This window comes from Peromyscus maniculatus, chromosome 22 (assembly GCF_049852395.1).
Source record: "Peromyscus maniculatus bairdii isolate BWxNUB_F1_BW_parent chromosome 22, HU_Pman_BW_mat_3.1, whole genome shotgun sequence".
NCBI classification, from domain to species: Eukaryota; Metazoa; Chordata; class Mammalia; order Rodentia; family Cricetidae; genus Peromyscus; species Peromyscus maniculatus.
The window spans coordinates 18697043-18721975 of record NC_134873.1 but is presented as its reverse complement, the minus strand read 5'-3'; the positions used below and the strand labels follow the sequence as shown (position 1 = coordinate 18721975).

At 40.1% G+C, this 24933-nt stretch overlaps 1 protein-coding gene across 8 annotated transcripts in view; it reads right to left on the bottom strand.

Moving 5' to 3' along the window:
• Asxl2 (ASXL transcriptional regulator 2) overlaps positions 1–24933 on the bottom strand; it is a 236140-nt gene that overhangs the window by 40098 nt on the left and 171109 nt on the right. For 6 of the 8 annotated variants that reach the window (XM_076559127.1, XM_076559126.1, XM_076559128.1 and 3 more), the window contains exons 3-4: positions 13449–13557; positions 8191–8338 (exon numbers count right to left, since the gene is read on the bottom strand). In XM_076559127.1, coding sequence (XP_076415242.1) covers positions 8191–8338; positions 13449–13557 — 257 coding nt within the window. Of the gene's footprint in view, positions 1–1626; positions 2349–8190; positions 8339–9112; positions 9585–13448; positions 13558–24933 lie in introns of those variants that run through there. The other 2 variants (XM_076559133.1, XM_076559132.1) reach the window with 2 other exon arrangements.

The following is a 24933-nucleotide window of genomic DNA, read 5'->3' as shown; positions in this document are numbered from 1 at the left end:
AAGGCAAGATTTAAATTTTATTTTCAGAACAATGAATAAGTACCTGGAATAGCTGACAGTGGTGACCACTGAAAACATGTGCTAATATCCGAATTCTCAGAGCCTGCGAACATTGCTTTATTGGTGAAAGGACTAAGTATCTTATGATTATATTACCTAGATTATGCCAGTCAGTCTTAACAACATATTTTTTACTTTTCAAGACAGGGTCTCAATTTACAGCCCTAGCTGGCCTTGAACTCAGAGAGATCCACCTGCCTCTGCCTCCCAAGCATTGGTATTAAAGTTGTGTGTTATCACATCCCACACAACAAAGTATTTTTATAAGAGACATAGTGAAGACAGATTCAGAGAAGGTGAAGAAAAAGCCAGGTCAGAATAAAGTGGCCATAATGCAAGTTAGTTGGCCATCACAGAAAGCCAGAAAAGGCAAGGAACAGAAGAGTCTCTCTGAAAGCCTCTGGAGGGATAGCTTCCTTGCTGACCCCTGGGCTTACAAACTGACTTTCAGAACTGTGAGAGAACAAATTTGTGTTACTTAAGCCACACAGTTTGTGGTAATTTGCTGCTTCAGGAACCATATAGTAACTAAGTTTTGTTTTGTTTTGTTCTGTTTCTGAGAGTGTTTCTCTGTGTAACCCTGGCTGTCCTGGAACTTGCTTTGTAGACCATGCTGGTCTCAAACTCATGGATATCCACCCACCAGCCTCTGCCTCCCAAGTGCTGGGATTAAAGGAGTGCACCATCACCACCACCACAACTGGCGTAAGTTTTTAAAGTATTACTATCAACTTACAGACATTTGAAACATACATTTAAAATGTTCAAATAAAAATCAAGCCTGGCCTGGTGGCACAGGCCTTTAATTCTATCACTTGGGAGACAGAAGCTTTTTCCCTTGCTTCTGGTTATCCTTAAAGCCTCAGTCCTAATAGTACAGCCATCTTTAACACAGGCTGTGCCCAAACCTTCACCTCAGCCACTATCAACAAGAACATCTCCCAGAAGTCTTTCAACCTAAGTTAACTTTGTCACAAGTTTCGTTTCTAGGATGTACTTGAAAGAGAACCCAATCTTCCCCATTCAGTAACTTAGCACATATAAAAAAATGCCAGAGGGCTAGTGGATTTACCATATTTTCTAACTCCTGTTAGCAAATTACTGATTAAAAAAAAAAAAGTCTTGACTATATGCTAACAGTAATGTGCTCTGGGAAACAGGGATCCCTTACAATGAAAAGGAATATTTCACTGACTCTTTTTTTTTTTTCTTAAAAATAGCAAAAGCAAACCAAACCTCACAACTTTTCCTTATAACAAGATAAAAACTATAACCATGCAGCGTCTTAAATCCCAGCACTTGGGAGGCAGAGGCAGGAGAATCTGTCAGTTCAAAGCTAGTCTGTCTGCTCTACATAAGTTCCAGGACAGCCAGGGTTATATAACGAGATCCTGTCTCTAAGGGAGAAAACAAAACAAACAACAATTATCCACGCAGCTGTTTCATATTATAGTATTTATAACATATTTGGGGGGAAAGACAGAAATTTCCCTTAGCTATGACCAAAAAACAGTAAGAGAGACAGTTGGTTTTATTAGTAGTTTTTCTGACATCATTCCACCTTACCTTGACTTGAAATTCCATTAAGCTCTTCTCTGAACATGTTTCCTGTCTGAAAGCTAAGAACCAAAGCTAGAAACTAGTAATTTCCTCTACTTTACATATAAATCAATAAGCTAGATTCAATACTGGACTGAGTTTCTGAGTTCTAGTCTGTTCCTATTTGGCTGAAAGGTATAAATATCAAGAGTTTCTATCAATTTTCAACTAAAAGTATCAGTTTTGCTGTCAGAGCTCTGTATTTTTGCACATAAAAAGGAAGTGGGTTTTTGATACTATCTCAATGTTCTTCCTGTCTTACAATGCATTTGAAATCATGATGTCAAACTCAGAGTCAAAGCCCCAAATAAGAAAAATGAACAGCAACAATTAGTATTAGAGAAATTATTTTGATAACTTCAGAGACTGTCTCATCAGAGTATAATTCAAGGAGAAACAGCCGACACGATACTCATTTCTAGAAGAGCGATGAATCAAAAGCAGATCAAAAACAATGCTGAATTTGCTATTACCTAGTTGTCAACATCTATTATTATGTAGGATGTAGAATAAGGTTATACTATTCAAATTTACCTACGGAGCTACTGACAGTGGAATTTTATGATTGTTATTTAAGGTATTTCTGCATTATTTGAACTTACCTTAATTTTTTGGCATGGCCATTAACAGACAAATGCACCAGCAACAAGAGCCACTGCTCAAAGGGTCGCTGCACCAGGTGTAGCTTTTTTCAAAAATTTATTTAAAAGAACAAAAAAAAAAAAAAAAAACCATCTTCATTTTACATGAACGGGTACTTTGCTTCCATGTATACCTGTGCACTGTGTGGGGCCAGGAAGGGGCATGGGATCCCCTAATGAACTTACAGATGGTTGTGAGCGGCTATGTGAGTGCTGGGAAAGGAACCAGATCCTCTGCGAGAACAACAAGTGCACTAACTGCTGAGCCATCACCCCAGCCCTGCATGTGTGACTCTTAAAAGGTAGGAATGAGCCCGGCTTATTGATATCTATTTAGCAAGTTCCAGGCCAGCCACAGCTACACAGTGAGACTTGTCTCAAAAACCAAAAAAGTAAAAATAAAGCCAGATGGGGTAATCTGCTTGTCACTCCAGCTCTTGGGAGGTAGAGGCAAGAAAGCTAGGAGTTCACAGCCAGCTCTGGCTAAATAGTCAGTTCCAGACTAGCCTGGGCTATGTGAGAACATGTGAGCACTCCATCCCCAAATAAAGATGTTCCAATACATTCCAAAGACAATGATTTTTGTTCACAGTTTAAACTGGCCACCTTTAATGTTGATCTTCTTGTTTATGAAGCCACCTAGAAAATATGAATCTTGCTAGGTATTTCCCTTGCCTGATGTCTTGGCTTTGTTCTATAATTTTCAAACTTATAGAGAAAAGTTGAAGCTGGAGAGAAGTGGAGAAAAGACAAAGCCCCTTTCACCTGTAGCATTAGCCTTCCCAAATCGGGGGTTTAAAAAATCTGCAGAATGGCCAGGCAGTGGGAGCCCAGCCTTTAGTCCCAGCACTTGGGAGGCAGAAGCAGGCAGATCTCTGTGAGTTTGAGATCAGCCTGGGCTATAGCGTGAGTTCCAGGATAGCCAGGCTACACAGTGGAACCATGTCTGGGGGGTGGGGGGATTTTTTTAGAATAAAAGACCTGGGCCACAGCTGCTGTTCATCATTATCAGGGATCATTCTGAAATTATTTATCAAGGATTTGCAAGAAGGCCCTATTTCATTTTGTTTCCATCTCATTTGTGTCTGATAACTGAAGTTTGGTGCCTCTCCAATGAACCTGTAAACTAAGATTATGGGATTAGTTTTCTTGAACTGTATGCATAGTAGTTATACCAGAGAACATAAATGAGTAAGTTAATGAATTATTTCCATGCTCCCCAAGAGTAGCACAACCACTAGATTGGGGATAAAGAGAAGGAAGTAAAAAAACAAAAACAACAACAACAAAAAAAAAAACCACCTATTTTTCTGATATGGCACATCAACAGTTCTCAAGGCAGTTAAAATTAACAAGTCTATGATTACGGGAAGCATAATTAAACTTAGAAGATATTAAAACTGGAGAAAACTCAATGTCTACTCTACGCAGGAAAATCAATACCCCATAAGGTATTCAGAAGTCTAAAATTTCCCCTCTTCAAACAGAATCTAACAAAAAGCTAGAGATTAACAAGAATAGATGGTAAAATGTTATTCATAACAGAAAAGCCTTCCAGGGAAAGGGTTGTCATATAGCCATTATTCCTTACGTATCTTAGGTTCGCTATGAAAAGATATCAAATGGTATGAGAGCAAAGACAGGCAGACTACATCTGGTGTTAGCTAGTAGTAATGAACATTCTTTTCCTAGTAAGGAGAGAGCTGAGAACAGCCAGTGCTCCAAGCCTGGGACCAGAATCAGACAAGAGTTACAAATAAGTAATGGTAAAGCATCTATGACGGTCACAGCTAAGAATAAATTAAGGTAAAAATTTAGAATGTTGTCCAACTCATTTCACCATTTAAGTTAAATAAAAATAAAACTTGCACTTTTTTTTTCTTTTTTGTGGTAAGATCTCATTATGTAGCTCTGGCTGGCCTTGAATTCATATCTGGCTGCATCTGTCTCCCGAGTGCTGGGACTAAAGGTGTGTGTGCACCACCATACCCAGCTAACTGCATATCCTCACTGCAAGATGCAGATTTACCTCAACAATGACCTCAAACTGAGGTTGGTGAGACGGCTCAGCAAGGAAAGGTGATGACGGCAGCATAAGCACCACGGTCTGAGGACGGTGCCGGAAATCCACAGAGCGGTGGAAGGACTGAACAAAGTCGTCCAATGACCTCCAAACTGCACCGTGGCGTAGACCCAGGCCAGCTAGTCCCTCTTTCGCTCTGTCTGCCCCCCATGCACACAGCACACACATACTCAACATTTTTTAACAATTAAAATTAGGACCTGGAGAAATGGCTCAGTGGTTAAGAGCACTAGCTGCTCTTCCAGAGGACCTGGGTTCAATTCCCAGCAACCACTTGGTGGCTCACAACCAACTGTAATGAGATCTGGTGCCCTCTACTGTCATGCAAACATACATGCAAATAGAATACTCATATGCATAAAATATGTAAATAAATAAATCTTTAAAAAAACAAAAAGAATTAAAATTAATCACAGACTTAAAACTCAAGATGATAAAACTTCTAGAAGATATAGAAGAAAATGTAGGTGAGCCTAGACTTGGTCATCACTTTTAGATACAATACCAAAGGCTCAAGATCACAAAACAAAGGACTGATAAACTGGACTACATTCAAATTAAAAACTTCTGCTTTGTAAAAAGAAACTGCCAGATCCAGGACTAGAGAGATGGCTCAACGGGTACCAGTCCTTGCCAAAAACCTGACAACGTGAGTCAGATCTCTGAGACTCATAAAAAGCAGATCTGGAAGCACTGACCTACAATCCCAGCGTTCCGAAGGCAAAATGGAGGTAAAGACAGAGGAGCTGCCCAGAAGCTTCGGGGCAGTGGCAGAAATAAGAGAGATTCTGCCTCCAATAAGGTGTAAGTAGTGAGAGCCAACTCCTGAATGCTGTCTTCTGATCTTGACACTGGCATGCACGAGCATGTCTCATATCCACATACATACGAACACACACACATTTGGAGAGGGGAAAACTGCCAAAGGGGGAAGGACTATAGTTTTTGAGAAAATATACAGAAAAAAACCTTACCAAATAAAAGACTATAATCCAGGGCTAGAGAGCGGGCTCAGCAGTAAAGAGCACTGGCTGCTCTTGCAGAGGACCCAGGTTCAACTCCCAGCACCCACAATGGCGGCTCATCACCATCCATAACTCCAGTCCCGGGGGGATCCAATGCCCTCTTCTGGCATCTGTGGGCACCAGGTACGCACATGATACAAACATACACTCAGATAAAACTTAAATACACATAAAATGAAAATAAATCTTTAAAAAAAATACTATTCAAAATGAACAATGAACTCCTGAAGGCCAATTATTAGAAAACAAAAAACAAACAAACAAAAAAACCCTGACATCCTAACCTTAACAAAAATGGGCCAAGAACCAGGGCACACTTCTCACCAAAGAGCCTATTTAAATGGAAAATAAGCATGCAGAAAGACTTCTCCATACATGCAATCAGGGAAATACAAATGACAGCAGTGACAGACAGATGCGCACCATTAGAATGGCCAAAGTCTAGAAGACTGGCAGACAATACGAACTGCTGGTAAAGATTCAAAGCAACAGCAACTGCCATTCACTGTAGTAGTGTGGCAGCGTTTTACAACATTTAACATACTCATCACAATGCATCAGTCACACTCTTGTGAATTTACACAAAGACAACATGTGCCCACAGAAAAACAAAGTTCATAGTAGTTTTCACTCATAAATGGTAAAACATGAAGTAACAAATACATCTTTTAGTTGGTGAATGGCTATATGCAAATCATGTCAAATACTATTTAGTTCCACAAGGCAATGTACCATAAGCCATGAAAACGCATGGAGAAATCTCCAACACACATTACTAAATTAAAGATGCCAATCTGGAGCCAGTGAGGTGGTTTGGTTGGAAAACACCTTGTCGCCATGCTTGACAATTGAGTTTGATCCCTAAGACTCACATGGTTAAAAGGAGAGAATCAATTCCTGTAAGATGTCCTCTCATCTGTATACAACTGTCATGGCACCAGTGCACATGTGAATGAAGGTGTGTACAAGAACACACTCAGAAAAAAAATTGTAATGTCAGTTTTAAAATAATGCCCATTTAATGCCAGGCAGTGGTGGTGCACGCCTTTAATCCTAGCACCTGGGAAGCAGGGGCAGGTGGATCTGTGAGTTCAAGGCAGGCCTGGTCTACAGAGCGAGATCCAGGACAGCCAAGGCTACACAGAGAAACCCTGTCTCAAAAAACAAAAAAAACTAAAAATAAATAAATAAATAAATAAAACAATGTCCATTTGAAAAGGTTCCAACTTTCTGATAGTCTCAAAAAGACAAAACCATGCAGATAGTAGAAAAGATCAGAAGTCAGCCAGAAGACTATGTGGACGGGGCAGTGAAAATACACTGTATGGCATTTGTGTGCACACATGTCTTTGTAAATAACGCATCTGTCCCAAGTTTTAGAAAGTACACTACCAAGAGCGAATTCCGGTGGAAATAGAACCCGGATGATAAGAATGTGCTAGTACACATTACCAAGTACAAGTAACAAACATAGAAGAGACATGGGACAAACCTGACTGCTAAAACACAACTCCAAAACATAACTTCCAGTCTGTAGTTTGAGCACTCAAGAGGCAGAGGCAGGATGATTAACCAATGGAATGCCAGCCCAGTCTACATATCCAATTATAAACCAGTGCTACATGGTGAGACCCTGTTCCAAAAAGCCAAGAATATAACGCATGTAAGCAAAAAAGCACAAAGCAGCAAAACCTGATGTGAGCAAGTCTGTGCATATGAACAAGTAGAAAGCAAATGGAAACACTGTACTTATCAACCCGAATCTAAAAGTGTTCTCCAAAAGGACATTTTTTGTGTGGATGCACGCATGTATTTAAGTGTCTATCGTGACCACTCTCCATGGGTTTTCTCCCTTATAGATGTATGTGTAGTGTGCAGGTCGGATGTGTGCAGAGGCTCAACACTGATGTTGGCGTCTTCCTTGAGTACTCTCCACTTTCTATCAAGGCAGGATCTCTCACTAAACCCTCAGCTTGTCGACTTGAGCTAGTCTAGCTAACCAGGATCCTGTCTTTGCTTAAGTGCTGGCTGAGATTACAGGCAGCTGTCATGCCTGGCCAACATTCTGGGACTCGAACTGTGGTCCTTATGCTCATTATATATTCCCGTATTACAGCTCCCAGAACAACCCCACCCAACACACCCCCTCTTTCATCTCTCTCTCTCTCTCTCTCTCTCTCTCTCTCTGACAGGATCTCTCATTGAACCTGGAGCTCATAGTGCTGGCTAGGCTGCATGGCCAGCGAGCCCCAGGAAATGCATAATTCCTCATCCCCTTTACTGGTGTTATATATCCGTATGTGCTAGGGATCCAAACTCGGTTCTTTATGCTCACACAGCATATTAGCCACAGAGCAATCTCCCAGCTCCTAAAAGCATATATATAGATATCTACATAGAGAGAGATTTATATATAGATACAGATTTGTCTGTTTCATTTTGGTTTTTGAGACAGGGTTTCTCTGTGTCGCCCTGGCTGTCCTGGAACTCACTCTGTAGACTAGGCTGACCTCGAACTCACAGAGATCTGCCTGCCTGCCTCCCAAGTGCTGGGATTAAAGGCACGTGCCCCCATGCCCGACTAGAAAAGTCTATTTTTGAAAATTTCTCAGTCACACAGTCCAAAAGGTCCATGAAGCTGGCGGCTGCTGCACTGTGTCCAGCAGGTGAAATACAGACGCTTCCGCCCCTGCAGGCAACCAGGCAGAGCACTAGGCTACAGGGAAAGAAGAGGCGGATGGTCGAGAGCGAGAAGGCACTGCCCTGCAGCAGTGGGGATTACCTTTCCTCTTCCACCTGCTCTTTCTCCCCTCTTTGTGGCTGCCGCCATCACTGCTGCTGCTGTTCTCAGAGCTCTGAGAATCTGACTGACCATCACTGCTTTCTTCTGAACCTTCTGACAGCTCTTTCACTCCATCTGGCACATCTTTCTGAAAATGTAGGCATCCTGTTAGGATTATTACCATTTTAGCAAATCCAAACTAAATTTCTAGTATGTAATACAGTAACTTAACTGATTAATTTTTACTATTATAAAATAGTAAAACCACCAATATTAGCTGAAATCCTGATACTTCCCCCTTTTTTTGGTCAAATAAATTAATTTTCCACCTACACCCAGAAGATAAAAATTATACACAACATTCATATGCAGGTACCACATATGTTTAAGTTACAGAAAATTGGTAGCCGTAAATCCAGGTAAAAGACGTAATGTTCAGGTTTAAAAAGCTAATAATGATTTTGTTAGACATATTTGTGTCGGGGGTGGGGTGGGGTGGGGTGGGGTGGGTTGCCCTATGTATTCTGAATTCAATTCTAGAATTAAAGTCAGGAGAACAAGATTATCACATTATTTTCACCTAACTGGGTCCTCAATATTGGTTAATGAGTAGCATCAAGAAAAGGAGTTTTTGTTTCGTTATGTGGTTTTTTGAGACAGGGTTTCTCTGCGTAACAGCTCTGGCTGTCCTGGAACTCTCTTTTGTAGACCAGGATGGCTTCGAACTCACAGAGATCCAACTACCTCTGCCTCCGAGTGCTTTAAAGGTGGGCAATTAAAGGCGTGCGCCACCACCGCACAGCCTGTTGTTTGTTTTTTAAAGAATCACATCAATCTCTTTAGTTTCAGCTCTGAATAATGAGAATATTAAACAGACAGCATAACTATGACCATTTCATGTGAGAAAAGAGTAGCAGCATACGAAAGGCTAGTGATGCAGGGCTCTCTGGCTTCATCTTCTCCCAGTTACACAGCCTTAGTCTCAATCTCCCATAACCTCATTTCAGTGTCTAAGGTGGGGTGATAGCACCTACCTTAAAAGAGCACACAGAAATTAAATGAGCTAATTAATATTAAATGTTCACAACATAGCCTTTATGAGAGCTCAGTACTAGTTACTATGTGTTTACATAGTACAAAAAGCTTATATAAATAAATGGATAAATGAATGTTATTTCTTATGGATTTTCTTTCCATCAATACTTTGTTATCCCATATAATTATTTTTATCACATTAAAAATTGAACTGACAAACACAAAAAAATTGCCCTCCATCTAACTGGCACCACATGACATCTACCCAAGGCCATTAAGTCCGATTGAGCAAGAACAGTATTTTTCCACTTAAATTTTTCTCTCTAATCCATCTCTTATGTTATACACTTTCTTAAAATACAGACCCCATATTTTTATATTCCTTCTTTCAAAATGCAGGACAGCTTTTATAGAGTTAGTTGCCAGCCAGACATCTTGACCTGTAGGTTCAACAAGTATCTGAAATACAAATATAATTATCTTCTTTTTGCAAAAAACTTGTGATCCCCTTGGGATCAACGGCTCATGATCTTAGAATCATTTCTCACCCACTGTTTTACACATACCAAATGCAACGTGTTCTGTGCCTCAAATGTCTTGTGTCTACCTATATTACTACTCTGAGTTCCTACACCAAACTGTAATCTCCTTTTCATAAAAATCATAACACATAGATCTGATGACATGGTTCTCTCTGAAGACCTCTGCCATCTACTTACTCAATACCCCACCCAAACACAGAGCTCAGTCAGGGTAAAACTTTGTTAATTTATCAATTATCCCAACTACAGTGATTATCACTTAATCCAATTTCCTCTACTTTCAAATTCATCCAGAATTTTATCTGTTCCTTCATTTGAGCTACTTATCCTTGAAGGCCTTCACTCTTCTTATGTATATGTTCAAGTCCAACTTAAATCTTACAAGTAATAACACAAACTTTCTAAACCCCTTTATTCAAAACTAATCTTTATTTTGTGTCATTATAATGGAAGAGTTTCACAATATATTTTGTAAATATGAAAATTTTAATAACTAAAATGTAAGCATTACAGAGATCAAGAACTATAGATTATTCATCTTAGTCTATTTTTGGCATAGACTTGACGATATGATTATTTGAACTCTTAGTTTTTTTCTTTAAAGATTTTATGTATGAGAGTTTTGCATGCATGTATACACACACCATGTGTGTGCAGTGCCTGTAGAGGCCAGAAGAGGGCATCAGGCTAGAAACTGAATCTTGCTTCTCTGTAACATCAGCAAGTACTCTTAACTGCTGTCTACAGTGAACTCTGAGCTCTTGCTACAGAGTGCTGAAACTTTTGTACTTTCCTGATCAACAGCAGATTAGGAAAACCTATTGTTCTGCTATTTGGTCTTTGACTCTACTGATAATTAGATCGTCTGCTTGGATGATTCTTTGTTGGCTCGGAATGGTCTGCCTCAGAGTAGGGACTGACTACTAAGAGAAACAATTATGTAATTAGAAAATTGGAACTTTTAGTCCATCTTCTCAAGAACGAAGGTTGAGTTGATGGCCAATGACAAAAATCACACTCATATCACAAATCCTCCATAAAAACTCTAAAGACCAGGGGTTTGGATGAGCTTGCACATGGCTAAAGTCTGTGCTTGGAGACTGGTATGCCAAGACAGATTCTATACTCAGTGGCCACACCTCACTTCATGAATGTCTTTTATCTACATTACAATAAATAGAAAACTCAAAGATTTTTTTTTCCTCTAACATCTTTTGTAAGCAGTCCTAGAGCTTAGGTCTCATCCAAAGACTTGTAACTAATAGCTGAAGTGAAGGGTAACCTTTAGTACTGGGCCCTTTGACCGACACAATAGCCAAACAGTGAAAACTGAGTTAAATTAAAGGCAGCTAGCTGACTTCAGTTGGAGAACTGCTTGATATATGGGAGAAACCCCCGAACACATGGTATCAGAAGAACTGTACTAATTGGTATGTAATAACAGAAAATACATTTTGAGGATTTCTTTCCCTCTCTCTCCAACACAGTACGCATTTAATGAATGCAATTAAAATCATGGAAGATCTAGAATAGCTAAAGTATCAAAATGAGATCATGAAAGCTTCATTTAGGGCTAAAGTCCCATAACACCCACAAGTTAAACACTGCAGACAGTCAGAGGAAGTTAACATTAAAAGGCAGAATAGGGTTGTGCTATATATATTGCACAGATTGGCCTTGAGCTCACTATATAGGTCAGGGTGATCTAGAACTGGACAGGACCTTTTACCTTGGCCTCCTGAGTACTATGATTGATAACCATATGCCACCACATTAAGCTGCTAGATGTGGGATTTGTTCCTCTTTTGTTTTGTTTTGAGACAGGATCTCACTGGCTTGCCTGCCTAGAATTCAGAGATACCTACATCTGCCTCCAGAGTGCTGGGATTAAAGGCATGCACGGCCACCAAACCTAGGTGTTCATTTTCTGTGTTTTGTTTTATGTTGGGTACCTGTGTGCCATAGCACACATATGAAAGTTATAGGACAACTTGTAGGAGTTGGTTCTGTCCTTCATTTATATGTGCCCAGGGAACCAAAAACAGGCTGTCAGTGCCTTCACATGCTGAACCATCTCAGCACCTCAGGTCAGAGTTCTTAATGTCAGTGGACGCAATACTGCCACTGAGCACCGTGATAAGCTCAGAGACAGGAGGCAGTGGGACAGACAGCGGTCTCTACGGACGTGTCACTTGGGGTACAACAGTCTGTCAAATAGTCTGCCATTCTGGTTTGCTGATAAACTTCCTTTGAGAAACAAGCCCTCTCCTAATTATCAGGCTGTCACAAGCTCAACTACAACCCCACATCAAGGATGACAACGATTCGACATTTGTCAACAGCCATAACTCATGAACGGTGGGTGTCACACGGGTCAGTCAGTCTGAGTGAGGTGGAGCCCTGCTTCAGTCTTGGACTCTTGTCTCTAGACTCTCAGTCTGTAGAACGGAGACTCGGACTGAATCCGTGGACGAGGAGGAGAGGCTGACTGAGAACAAAGTAAAAGAAAGAACAGACCAAGACCAGATGACACCTTTTGATCATCTGGACCCAGCCTGGATTTCCCATGAATGTTTAGTTTAGCTGTATGAGTTCACACATTTTCCAGCCTATTTACTAAGCTCATTTACATTGGTTTTCCTACTCATAAGTGAAAGGATATTGATGAGAAAAGGTCACCATTTCAGTGTACAAATGAGGTATTAGCCAGCTTGTTATGGAAGAAGAAATGTGGGTGTGGAATCGGATCAAAGTTCCTATTCTTCTTCTGATACAATACAGCCAACACTGGTCAGGAATTACATCTTTCAAACTTTACTTTTTCCCATTATTAAAAAACGAATAAGGGGTTGGGGGTTTAGCTCACTGGCAGAGCGCTTGCCTAGCAAGTGCAAGGCCCTGGGTTCGGTCCTCAGCTCTGAAAGAAAAAAAAGGAATAATAACCATAACTAAGTTTTAGTGGGGAAATTTATGAATAAAGAAAAGAATCTGGGCTAGAGAGATGGCTCAGTGATTAAGAGTACTGACTGCTCTTCCAGAGGTCCTGAGTACAATACCCAGCAACCACATGGTGGCTCACAACCATCTGTAATGAGACCTGGTGCCCTCTTCTGGCGGGCAGGGGTACATGCAGGCAGAACACTGTATACATAATAAATAAATCTTTAAAAAAAAAAAGAAAGAAAGAAAAAGAAAAGAATCTATGGCTCTACGCAGTATGTTTCAAAAAAAGAATCCTCAATTTGTAATTGAAATATTTTGAAGTTCTGTAAAATAAGAAACGGGCTAGAGAAAGGGCTCAGCAGTTAACACTGACAGCTGCTCTTCCTTCCAGAGGACCTCAGGTTCAATCCTCAGTACCCACAGAGTCACTAGCAACCATCTGAAACTCTAGTTCCAGGGAATGAAACACCCCCTTCTGGCATCCATGAGTACTGCATGTATGTGGTACACGGATACACATAAAATAAATCTAAAAAAAAAAACCCATGTTAAATAAGAATATATACAAAGGGTGCCTTCTTAGTATTCATGAGGCCCTGCCTTCAATTCCCAGAACATCTCCTCCCTCTCCCAAATTTATTTACTTACTTATTTTAGGGTTGAAATATTGAATTCTGTCTCTGTGACTCAATTATTATACATTGTCACTTACTCTTTCTTGGCTCCCAAGCAACTTACCTTCAAAGTATATACTCCCATTCTACCTGGGACTTTATAGAAGATGCCCTCTTCACCTCGGGAGTTTGTGTGGAGCATTGCATTTAAGCATGCAAGAGGGGAAGTCCCACTACAAAGCAAAGCAGGTGAAGAGCATAGTGATTAGTTTATCTCTGAATATTCTTTGTAATGCTGACTTAATTTCTTTAATTGATCAATATTCCTGTTTTACTAACTGTAAAAAATATTAATACAGAAAGATATTGCCATGAAAAAAAATGAATGGAAAATTCATTTTTGAGTATCTAAAGGGGAAAAAAATCCGTAATCTAACATTTAAGTAAAAGAAAAACAAAAAAATCAACATAGAACAATATCAAATTTATTTTGCAAACCTACTTTATTTACACACAAAACTTTGTAAGTATAATTAAAGTGGAAAGCATGTACACGCACGCGCGCACGCGCGCGCACACACACACACACACAGATTCAAATAAATCTCCAGCTTCTTGTGTGCTGCTGCACTAAACTAAATCTGATTTGTAAACAAAACTGCCGTGGTTTCTTGTACTTAAGCTTCACAGGAGATCACTTTAAAGACAATTTACAGACTTATTTTGCATGGATTAGCTTTCTTTCTCATTTTCTAAAATTTTATGTGCATAATAATTTATTATTATGATGAAAAAAGTTTTTTGAGTGGGGCATGATGGCACACAACTATAACCCCAGAATTTAGGAGACTGAGGCAAAAGAATCCCAAGTTCAATGCCATTCTCTACTATAAAGCAAGCTCCTAAGGGAAAAAATTCATTTTGAAGTGTCATCAGACTTTACTGTGCTCTCAAAAAAGGGCAATAAAATTCACTAACAGGCATCCTTATCTTGGTCTGTCACTACATTAAGGAAATGGAACTGGGATTGTAGAGATAAGACCACTGGCTGCTCTTCCAGGACCAGGGTTCAATTCCCAACACCCACATGGCCACTAACAACTTTTTGTAATTCCAGTTCCAGGGAAATCCAACATGCTCACACAGACACACATGCATGTAAAACACCAATGCACATAAAGTAAAAAGTAAATAATTTTAAAAAAGAAAAGAAAATGGGTCTAATGTTCTACCATAAGTCTAATGTTAAGCACTTCTGCATTAAGAAACAGGAAGGTATAGTTAACTGCATGCGTTTAATCCCAGAACTTGGGAGACAGAGGCAGAGGTCAAGGCCAGCCTGCTCTACAATCAGTACTACACAGAGAAACCCTGTCTCAAGAAACCAAAAACTAAAAAATGAAAAGAAAGAAAAGAAACAGAAAAGAGAAGTATAAGCAATGCATTTTTAAGCATAAAACCACATCGTGGTGATATTTTATCTGTGTCCCCCAGTAAAATAAAGCTTGCCTGGAGATCAGAGGAAGGCCAGCCACTATAGTAAACACAAAAGTCATGCAATGTTAGCACACATTAATCTGTCTGGATCTCTGTGAGTTCAAGGTCACACTAGAGAACAGAGCCAAGTGTAGTTACACACGCCTTTAATCCCAGCACCAACCATAGGAGGTCTGTACAGATAGACAGGAAGTGACAGAGCTGGGCAGGCAGAGGAAGTGATGTAGCTGGGCTGAGAGAGCCAATTAGAAAACAGAACGGAAAAGGCATATAAGTCTGCTTAGAAAGGAAGTCGCTCTCTTTGGAGCCTGGCAGCTGTTCCTACCCCTCTGATCTCGGTCAGATTTTCACCCCTATTTCTGGTTCTGTGTTTTTATTTAATAAGACCGTTTAGAAACTCATTTACACCACATGCTTTAAAAAGTATACCTGAGCATGGTGATCCACACATATAATCAAGCCTCTAGAGCAGTGGTTCTCAACCTTCCTAATGCTGCAACCCTTTAATACAGTTCCTCATGTGGTGACCCCCAACCATGAAATTATTTTCACTGCTCCTTCCTGTCATTTTACTACTGTTATGAATTGCAGTGTAAACATCTGTGTTTTCTAATGATCTTAGGTGACTCATAAGAAAGGGTCATTCAAATCCTCACATTGAGAACTGCTGCTCTCAAAACTGAGGCAGGATGAAAACAAGTTCTATGTTAGCCTGAACTACAGAGTAAAGACCTGGAAAACAAAAACAACAAAAAGGGGGTATGTTATAAAATATCGAATTATAGAGGCTAGAAAGCTGGCTCAGTAGTTTAGAACATTTGTTGCTCCTGCAGTGTACCCAAGTTCAATTCCCAGCACCCATTTAGAGGCTCACAACGATCTATAACTCAAGTTTAAGAAGATCCAATGTCCCCTTCTACACTCTGCAAACACCAAGCATGCATGTGGTGCAAATACACACACACAAGCCAAATATTGATACACGCTAGGCATGGCAGCACACACCTTTAATCCCAGCACTCGGGAGGCAGAGGTAGGCAGATTGTGAATTCGAGGTCAGCCCGGGCTACAAAGTGAGTTCCAAGACAGCCAGGTCTACACAGAGAAACCCTGTCTCAAAAACAAAAACAAACAAACAAAAAGAGGCAAACCTGCTCTGCATAATGATTATCAGGCCAACCAGAGATACATTGTGAAATTCTGCCTCAAAAACAAACAAATTCATACACATTAATTTTTTTAAGTCTTTTAAAAATCAAATTATAGACTGACTACCAAAAAGGAATAAAATTGTATGTTCTCAGATGATTAAGCCTGTGGATTTTATTCAACAGAAAAAAGCTAAGAAATAGCTATTAAAATAAAAGCTTCAAGCTGGATGGTGAACACGCCTTTAACCCTAGCCCTCAGGAGGTAGAGGCAGATTCTCTGAGTTCGAGGCCAGCCTGGTCTACAGGGGGAGTTCCAGGACAGCCAGGGCTACAAAGAAAAACTGTTTTGAAAAACAAAACAAAACAAACAAACAAAAGCTTGAAATTAAGAACAATATTAAAATGTAGGATATAAAATGATAGAAAATATTACTAAAAACCAAGTGTTAGTCTAAGGTCAAGGGCTATAGTGTTAAAGAAAGCACACTAATCCTTTTGTGTATGATTGGTAGGTGTTTCTGGTTTGTTTGTTTGTTTGTTTGTTTGTTTGTTTGTTTGTTTGTTTTAGGACAGAATCCTCATTCTGTAGCACAGGTCTGAAGTGGTGTGGAACTCTAGATGTAGCTTCTGGCATCAAACTCAAGGCAATCTTCCTAGTTCAATCTCTCAAGCATTAGAATTACAGGTATAGGATCTATGCCTAACATTGGGCGCTGCAACTCTTAAAGCAACACGTTCCTGTATCTAGGAAAACAGAAGTAATAAGAAAGCACGTTGAAAGTTCATATGGAAAGAAGTCAGGGAATGGTCTGGAGTCTGACTACAACTCCCTTACGTAGTTTTTGTTTTTCACAATTATTAAGGGGCAAAACAACTTAACAGGACATTCTCAACTCATCTTCCTCTCAGCTCCCTGCTGGTGATACTCAAAACCCTAAAACCAAATCTACTACAGAGACCACAAGCAACATGGACAGAAGTGGAGGACTGACATTAAGAAAGGCAGAGGCAGGTGGACCTCTGTGAGTTCAAGGCCAGCCTGGTCTACAGAGTGAGTTCCAGGGCAGCCAGAGCTACACAGAGAAACTGTCTCGAAAAACCAAAATATAGAAAGAAGAAAAGAAGAAAGGCAGATCTCGGGCTGGAGAGATGGCTCAGCAATTAAGAGCACTGGCTGTTCTTCCAGAGCACTTGGGTTCAATTCCCAGCACCCACATGGCATCTCACAATTGCCTGTAACTCCACCTCCAGGGGATCCAACACTCTCACACAAACATATATACAGGCAATGCACATAAAAATAAAAATAAATAAATCATTAAAATAAAAAAAGGCAGATCACTGGAGATCACTGGCCAGCCAGTCTAGCCAAACAGAAGAGTTAATGACTCTTCTGGGGAAAAGTAGGTGGTGGAAAAGGGAGCAGAATATACTTGATGTCCACTTCCGACCACCACAACACACTAATAAATACCAATAAAAATAAATAAATCACCAAGTATCCTGTATGTCTCTAATGGGCATGTGTTCATTCTTTTTTTGAACTGTGATAGGTGGCATATCAAAATGCAGAGAGAAAGCCACAACACAAAGGGTGCTAGGATTAAAGGCATGTGCCACAAAGCCCAGCTGAAACTGACTCTCACTCCCTCTCTCTCTCTCTCTCTCTCTCTCTCTCTCTCTCTCTCTCTCTCTCTCTCTCTCTCACACACACACACACACACACACACACACACACACACACCCCTCCTTGTTCAAAGGCTGACAGAGTACTTGACTATCATGCCTTGTGAGACCCTTGGGTTCAATCCCTATTACCAAGGAGGCAAAGTAAGCTCCTTGCCCAATCACCTACCGTTCACACAAAAGTGAGGCAAAAAACAAGAGTTTACCTTCTATCATGACTAGCTCTGCAAGTCTTTCCTGTTCCACTGTCGATGAGACGTCTTTGTCTCATCGACACATACGAAATATCTAACTCCCATCTTAGCCAAGGTCATTTCAAATACTAGCTCATTATACCATCTAACTTTTAAATATTGTGATAAACAGGCCATAAAAATAAAAATTAGCTTTGAGAGAAACAGAATGCTTCTTCGTTTCTGTAATAAAGGTACTAACTACCTATCTATTTACTATCTTATTATAGATGATTAGGACGCCTAAAGTTTTTTTTTTTTTTTTTTTTTTTTTTCCTGGAGACAGGGTTTCTCTGTGTAGCCCTGGCTGTCCTAGATCTCACAGACCCACATGCCTCTGCCTTCCAAGTTCTGGGACCAAAAAGGCGTGAGCCACCACTGCTCAGCTGGGATGCTTAAAGTTCTTAACAGCTGGACCAAATCCCAAACAGTGTTTGTATCCAAACTAAGTACAAAAGGTTACACAAGATCTTATGATTCCAGGTAAAAGGAATGCCAACATGAACACAGAAATTGAAGCTCAGAATCTCTGTGAAGAAAATAAACTATGGGTATAATTATACAAGAACTGAACTGGAGACAATAAAAACACAGAAATCAGATAAAATTTTACATCACTGTCCTTATTGGGTAATTATTGCTCATTTAGCAATGCAATTTTGTATCTTAATAGCTAGTGCTGTTATAATTGCTTTAGGCTTTTTTATAAAAACTACTTTTTAGAAACTGAACTGGGTCCTCTGCAAGAGTAGCAAGTGCTCTTGCTGCTGAACTGTTTCTACACAGGCTTTGCTTCCTGCTTTTGTGAGAACTAGAATGCCACATGTGGATGTGGATATCAAAATTCTGAGTTTTTAAGTAGTAGTCTGACCTAATTATTTAACCAATTCATGATATTTTCTATCAGAAATTCTTTCTCAGAGAAGTAACTTAGATATGGTAAACCTTAGATTATATCAAATGGCTTTCATGTCAAGTCTCAAAAACAAATACTAAAATAGGAATGAGTTCTTAGGTGGTATTATGCATGTGGGGTAAGATCACAGAAAGTTGGGCATGGTGGCACACATCTCTAAGCCCAGCATTTCAGAGACAGATCTTAGTAAGATCCTGCTCAAAACAAAACAATTAAAAAAAAAAAAAAAAAAAAAAAAAAAAGACCGGCCGGGCGGTGGTGGCGCACGCCTTTAATCCCAGCACTCGGGAGGCAGAGCCAGGCGGATCTCTGTGAGTTCGAGGCCAGCCTGGGCTACCAAGTGAGCTCCAGGAAAGGCGCAAAGCTACGCAGAGAAACCCTGTCTCGAAAAACCAAAAAAAAAAAAAAAAAAAAAAAAAAAAAAAAGACCAGAAGACAAGAAACAGCTCAGTCTGCCACTCTGTCCTCAAAGATGAGACCACCACTACTACCTGCAAGTGTCCAACAGACCAAAATCAAAGATCTTGCCACAAGAGCGCCACGATACACATGTAACTGCATTCACACAGCATACACACAAATAACTTAAAAGGTTAAATCTTAATTAAGCTTCATTCATAACCCATTACTTAAAAAATAAATTATAAATGAAATGAACAGATTAACTGAAGTTGAGAGATTAATCTGAAGCTGTAAGCAAACATGGCATTCTATGACATGAAAATACAGATAGAGTTCCCTGTCCTCAAGCCTCACATCAAAGTCATAGAACTGAAATTTTAAAACAAAACAAAAAAACCCCACTATACTATAAACGGGAATTGCTACAACCAACAGCTATCTAAAGAGACCAGCAAACATCGACAAAAAGCCAATTCAGTAAAGGATTCAGACTATGAATTTTCATCTGTTCTGCCTGGTTTAAAGTAAGTATCCTTTGGGTAAACAATTTACCAATTATTTTCTCTGTATCAGTCAAGTAAATAAATATATTTTCAATCTCACAAGCAACAGGCAACACACATTGCTCTATCTTCTAAGCATTTTCATTAATGCTGAGTGGTACTTCAGTGCTCTAAGACAAATGACAATTTTGATAGGCCTTAATGTCAACAATTTCTAAAATTATGGCCATGTAATGGTTACAAATTACAAAAATTAACAAACCAAAACAAAAAAGCTCATTTAGTAACTAACATTTATATAATATCACTATTACTTTATTTCTAGGGCAAATCATTTTATAAAGTAAAAACCATGCATACATTGGCACATTCAGTAAAACTTGTAAAAGACTACATTATAATTGCTTAATACTCCTTTAGAATAAAGTAATACTTCTTACCTTCTGGAGTTGGAATGCACCCCAAGAAAACAAGAGGAGGGAAAAAAAAGTTTTTAATTTTCTTTACAAGTAACAATAAGCTCCCCCAATTAAGTTATACCTTGATCTCCCAGCACTATTAACAACTCTCAAATTAGTAACAATCCCCATTTTGCTACATAAAATATTAATTTTTTAAAAATGCAAATTAGTCCAAAATATCACTGTCTAAAATTGCACACTTAAATTCAGCCACATAGTCTAATTACTTTAGAAAAACAAGTGAAATACTTGAATTCTATGAAAAAGTGTAATTAGAGTTAAGTGTGAATTTTTCATAGTGTTCCCCCCCCCCTGCATCTGATTGCCAAGAGTCATCGTAAAGCCATCAACTAAGGCCCTTGAGCATTATTTTCTTCTCTTTGATCTATAACAGAATTTGATGCGAATTTAAACAACAGACAAGAATATATTGCTGCTGCTGCTGCTGCTGGGTCTAGAGGCACATGCTTGTACTCTTAGGAGAGCTATGGGTTCTAGGCTAGCATAGGCTCCTTAGTAAATCCAGCCTCATTAAAAAAACAACACAACAGAAAGCTGGGAAGCTGGTAGACACCGTGATCTCACCACTTACAAGGTTCAAGAGTTCTAGGACAGCCTGGGTATTGTGAGAGCCTACCTTCCTTCCACTAATCCCAGAACTTAGGGATCTTTATGAGTTCGAGGCCAGCCTGGACTACAGAGTAAGTTTCAGGACAGCCAGGGTTACACAGAGAAACCCTGTCGCAAAAAAAAAAAAAACAAAAACCTACCAATATCGAATGGTTTTGTTTCTGTTTCTTAGAAAAATGTTAGTAACTTAATAAAAAATGTGCATATACACTTTTGGGAGTTGGCTTTCCCCTTCCACTCCTACCATGGGATGGATCCAGATTGGATCCATACACCAAATGCTTTTACCTCTGGTCATCTTACAGGCAAAAAAATGTTCTTCATTCTTTAGTTTGTTTTTATTTTATTTTTTTTTATGTGCACTGGTGTTTTTCCATGGGTGTCTGGTCCCGTGGAACTAGTTACAGACAGTTGTGAGCTACCATGTGGGTGCTGAGAATTGAACTTAGGTCCTATGGAAGAGCAGTCCGTGTTCTTAATCAGTGAGCCATCTCTCCAGCCCATGTTCTTCATTCTTTTTTTTGTTTTGTTTTGTTTTTCAAGACAGGGTTTCTCTGTGTAGCTTTGCACCTTTCCTGGATCTCGCTCTGTAGACCAGGCTGGCCTTGAACTCATAAAGATCCTCCTGGCTCTGCCTCCCAAGTGCTGGGATTAAAGGCGTGCACCACCACCGCCCGGCATGTTCTTCATTCTTAAACTAGGGTCTTTCTAATGAAATCACTTTGGGGCAACTTAGCTTGGTAAGTAGTCAAAAAAGATCTCCTCTGCTGAGATAATGATTTCTGCCATAAAGTAATAACTATGAATTCTTTATTACCTCTGTTATGTATTTTTTTGTTTATAAGAGGTGGAGGATAGATAGTTTTGAGATTTTTATGATATCAACCCTAAAAGTGCCTATGACTTTGGTATAAAGTAAAAAATAAACTTTGAGACCACTATAAAAAAAAAACAGAAAGCAAAGGGTAATAATCAACAACCACAAATCTAATGCTATTATATGTAGCATACAGTGTAAGTTTAATATAAATGATAGAATATATTAATCAGAAAGAAAAATAAAGACAGTATGATAGACTAAAAACCCCAGAGCTAGTTGTGTGACTCTTGTCAACTCTCAAGATCTCTATGAGCCTTCATTCATTTGTAAAAAATGAGACATAAAACACATTATCCTTTCCAACTGTCTTTTGTGGCAGTTCTGTAACTGTGTGTCTATTCTGTAACTAAAATAATGTGACAGGGAAAGGTTATAGGAGAGAATGCAACCGATGACCTCTAATTGTACAGCTCATCAGAGACATCACTGTATTATAACTATTAGATAAGTTTCTGTGGGAAGGAATACACATCCAAGCCATCTGCTTATCCTCACAATTGCCAATTACTATGTATATAGTACTGTACCTCTTTCAGGTTACTTTCCATGAAAAGCCAATGATTTTTAAATACTCCTACTAAACTTCTTCCAAAGGTGAAAAAGGAAGAAAAAAAAAAAAACTAATCTAGAAACTAGGAAGTTGACCACAACCATTCATTAGCCTCACAATCTATCATATTGACCTATAAATATAAGATTCAAATTGATGCCACATCCAAACTACCTACTATATGGACTCTAATGAATGGTCTAGGTCAGAAAACAGCAAATTCATGGGTAAGATAAATTCAGGAAGAATCTGCTCAAGTGCAAGTATTTTTCCACTCTAGGAGGATGCTAGCATATGAGGGCTGCTGGACTGACTTGCCAGCACCGCTTTAACAGATAAGACAGACAAACTGTGACTCTAGAAGCAATGCACACTAATGTATACTCAGAATTCAAATAGAACACAACCAACAGTCACAGGTTATTACAAGGAAACTAAGGCGGGTTCTGTCTCCCCTGTACTTTAAATACTGTGCTTTACACTTCTAAACAGGCATTGAAAGGTCTCGAAGTGCTTTAAAAAAATAAAAATAAACAGCTTTTGTTTTTGTTTTTGATTTTGAGACAGGGTTCCTTTGTATAGCCTTGGCTGTCCTGAAACTCGCTTTGTAGACCAGGCTGGCCTCAAACTCACAGAGATCTGCCTGCCTCTGCCTTAAGTGCTGGAATTAAAGGCTTGAGTCACCACTGTCCGGCATAAATGGCCTTTTAGTGTGTTAATTTATAAATGTTTACACACAAATTTTTCAGAAAGATAATACATCAAAATGAGGTATGCTCATTTATAACTTTTCATATCAATGAAATAAACTAATTTTCAACCTACTGATATGTGACCACAATCAAAGCTTCTTTTTCTGCTGCTGTTTGTTTTTCAAGTTTGTGTGGGTGGGTTTACCTGCACATGATAGGCACACACACAGAGGCCAGGGTACAATGTGCAGGAGGCTGATTCTCTCCTTCCACCATGTGGGTTCCAAGGATCAAACTGGGATGTCAGGCTTGGCAGCAGGCACCTTAACTGCTGAACTATCTCACTGGCCCCATTCTGATTTTTGGTTGTTTCTTTCTGAGATGAGGTCTTACTAGGTTACTCTAGCCAGACTGAAATGTACAATACTCCAGCCTCAACCTCCCAAGAAGCTGGGATACAGACATTCACAACAGCACTAGCTCAAAAGGGAAGGGCAGCTGGGTCTCCAACAGTCCACATGTCCAGAAATGAGCTCAAGCTCGACTACAGAAGAGACACTGATTGCTCTCTACTGACAGACATATATATGCCTGTGGCAGCTATCTACATATGGAAGCCCATGCTGGCCTCCAGGCTTCCTCAGCATCACAAATAGCTGTTACACAATTCAAAGTCCACATTAGCCTCCTGGCCCTCCTCCCTTCCCCCAGCTTCCTGTCCTCCTTACAACAGGCCTGTGTTTCCACTCCATGCTCTCTCACTTCTCCTGAAGACAGCCCTGCCTGTGACCAGTCTACTTCTTTCTCTCACTGCTCTGGACTCTTCCAGGTGCCTCTGGATAACTTCTCTTATTCACAATAAAAACCTTCTCCCTAATGAAGAAGCCATTTCAGTGGTCTCTTTACCATGCCCCTCACACAGAGGGGATATTCTTGCTCTAGAAAAGAACCAATTGAAAATATCTCAAGGGTTGGGTACATGACTCAGAGGTACATCTCTCACTTACATGGAATCCAATGATGCCTTATATTCAACCCCCAACACCACAAAAATAAGCAAATCTGAAGTATCACATTAAAGAAAATTAAAGTTGAAATCTAAGGAACACTCAAGGCCCTGGCTGGTGGGAAGACATCCACGGCCCCCTTTTGCAGTTCTGCTCAAGTGGGGGTTAGTCAGGTGCCGGGCAGGTGAGTGCCATAATGATGAGCAAATATGTGGTGGAGAAATGGCAGAGAAAGAGAAGCAGAGTGGTCCATGTGCTGTGGAAAGAGGCAGAAAGGAAGAAATGAAGATAGTGAAGAGTAGGCTGATGTTGGAGGCCTGATTGCCACATGGGGCCATGGTGCTGTCTGGGCCAACATTTGTGGCTCCTGTTGCAACCGAAGGCTGTGTGTGTGTGTGTGTGTGTGTGTGTGTGTGTGTGTGTGTGTGTGGTTGCCTGAGGCCTTTTCAGTCACCGGAACCATGTTGGTACCCAAAGGCCATGCTGCAGTCGAGCCCACACAGACCTGAGTAGCACATACTATTACCCAGTGCCATGGTAACATCTGGGCCAGGGCTACAGCTGGGAGCCATGTCTGGGTCCCCAGCCCTACTGCAGCCAAGGTCTATGTTGATATTCATACCTCCTGTTGCCATTGAGGACCATACTGATTCCAGTGATCTGGGCTGCCACCCAGGGCCATGCCAATTGGGTTGGCCTATGCAGCTACCAGGGTCCCTGGTGACAATTAGACCCAGAATGCTGCCCAATGACCATGTCTGGGTCTGTGGTCCTACTGCAGCTGAGGTCTGTGTTGAAGTCTGTGGTCCATGTTGCCACCAGAGGTCACATGGAGCCTGGGGTCTGGGCCACAACCTGTGGCCTTGTTGGTGTCTGGGGCCATGATGCTGCCAGAGCCATCCTGATCTGAGTTGCCAGTGCTTCCACCTGGACTCAGGATGTCGACAGACCGAGCTGCAGCCTGAGACAATTTGGGTCCCTGGTGGAGCTGTAGCTGGGGT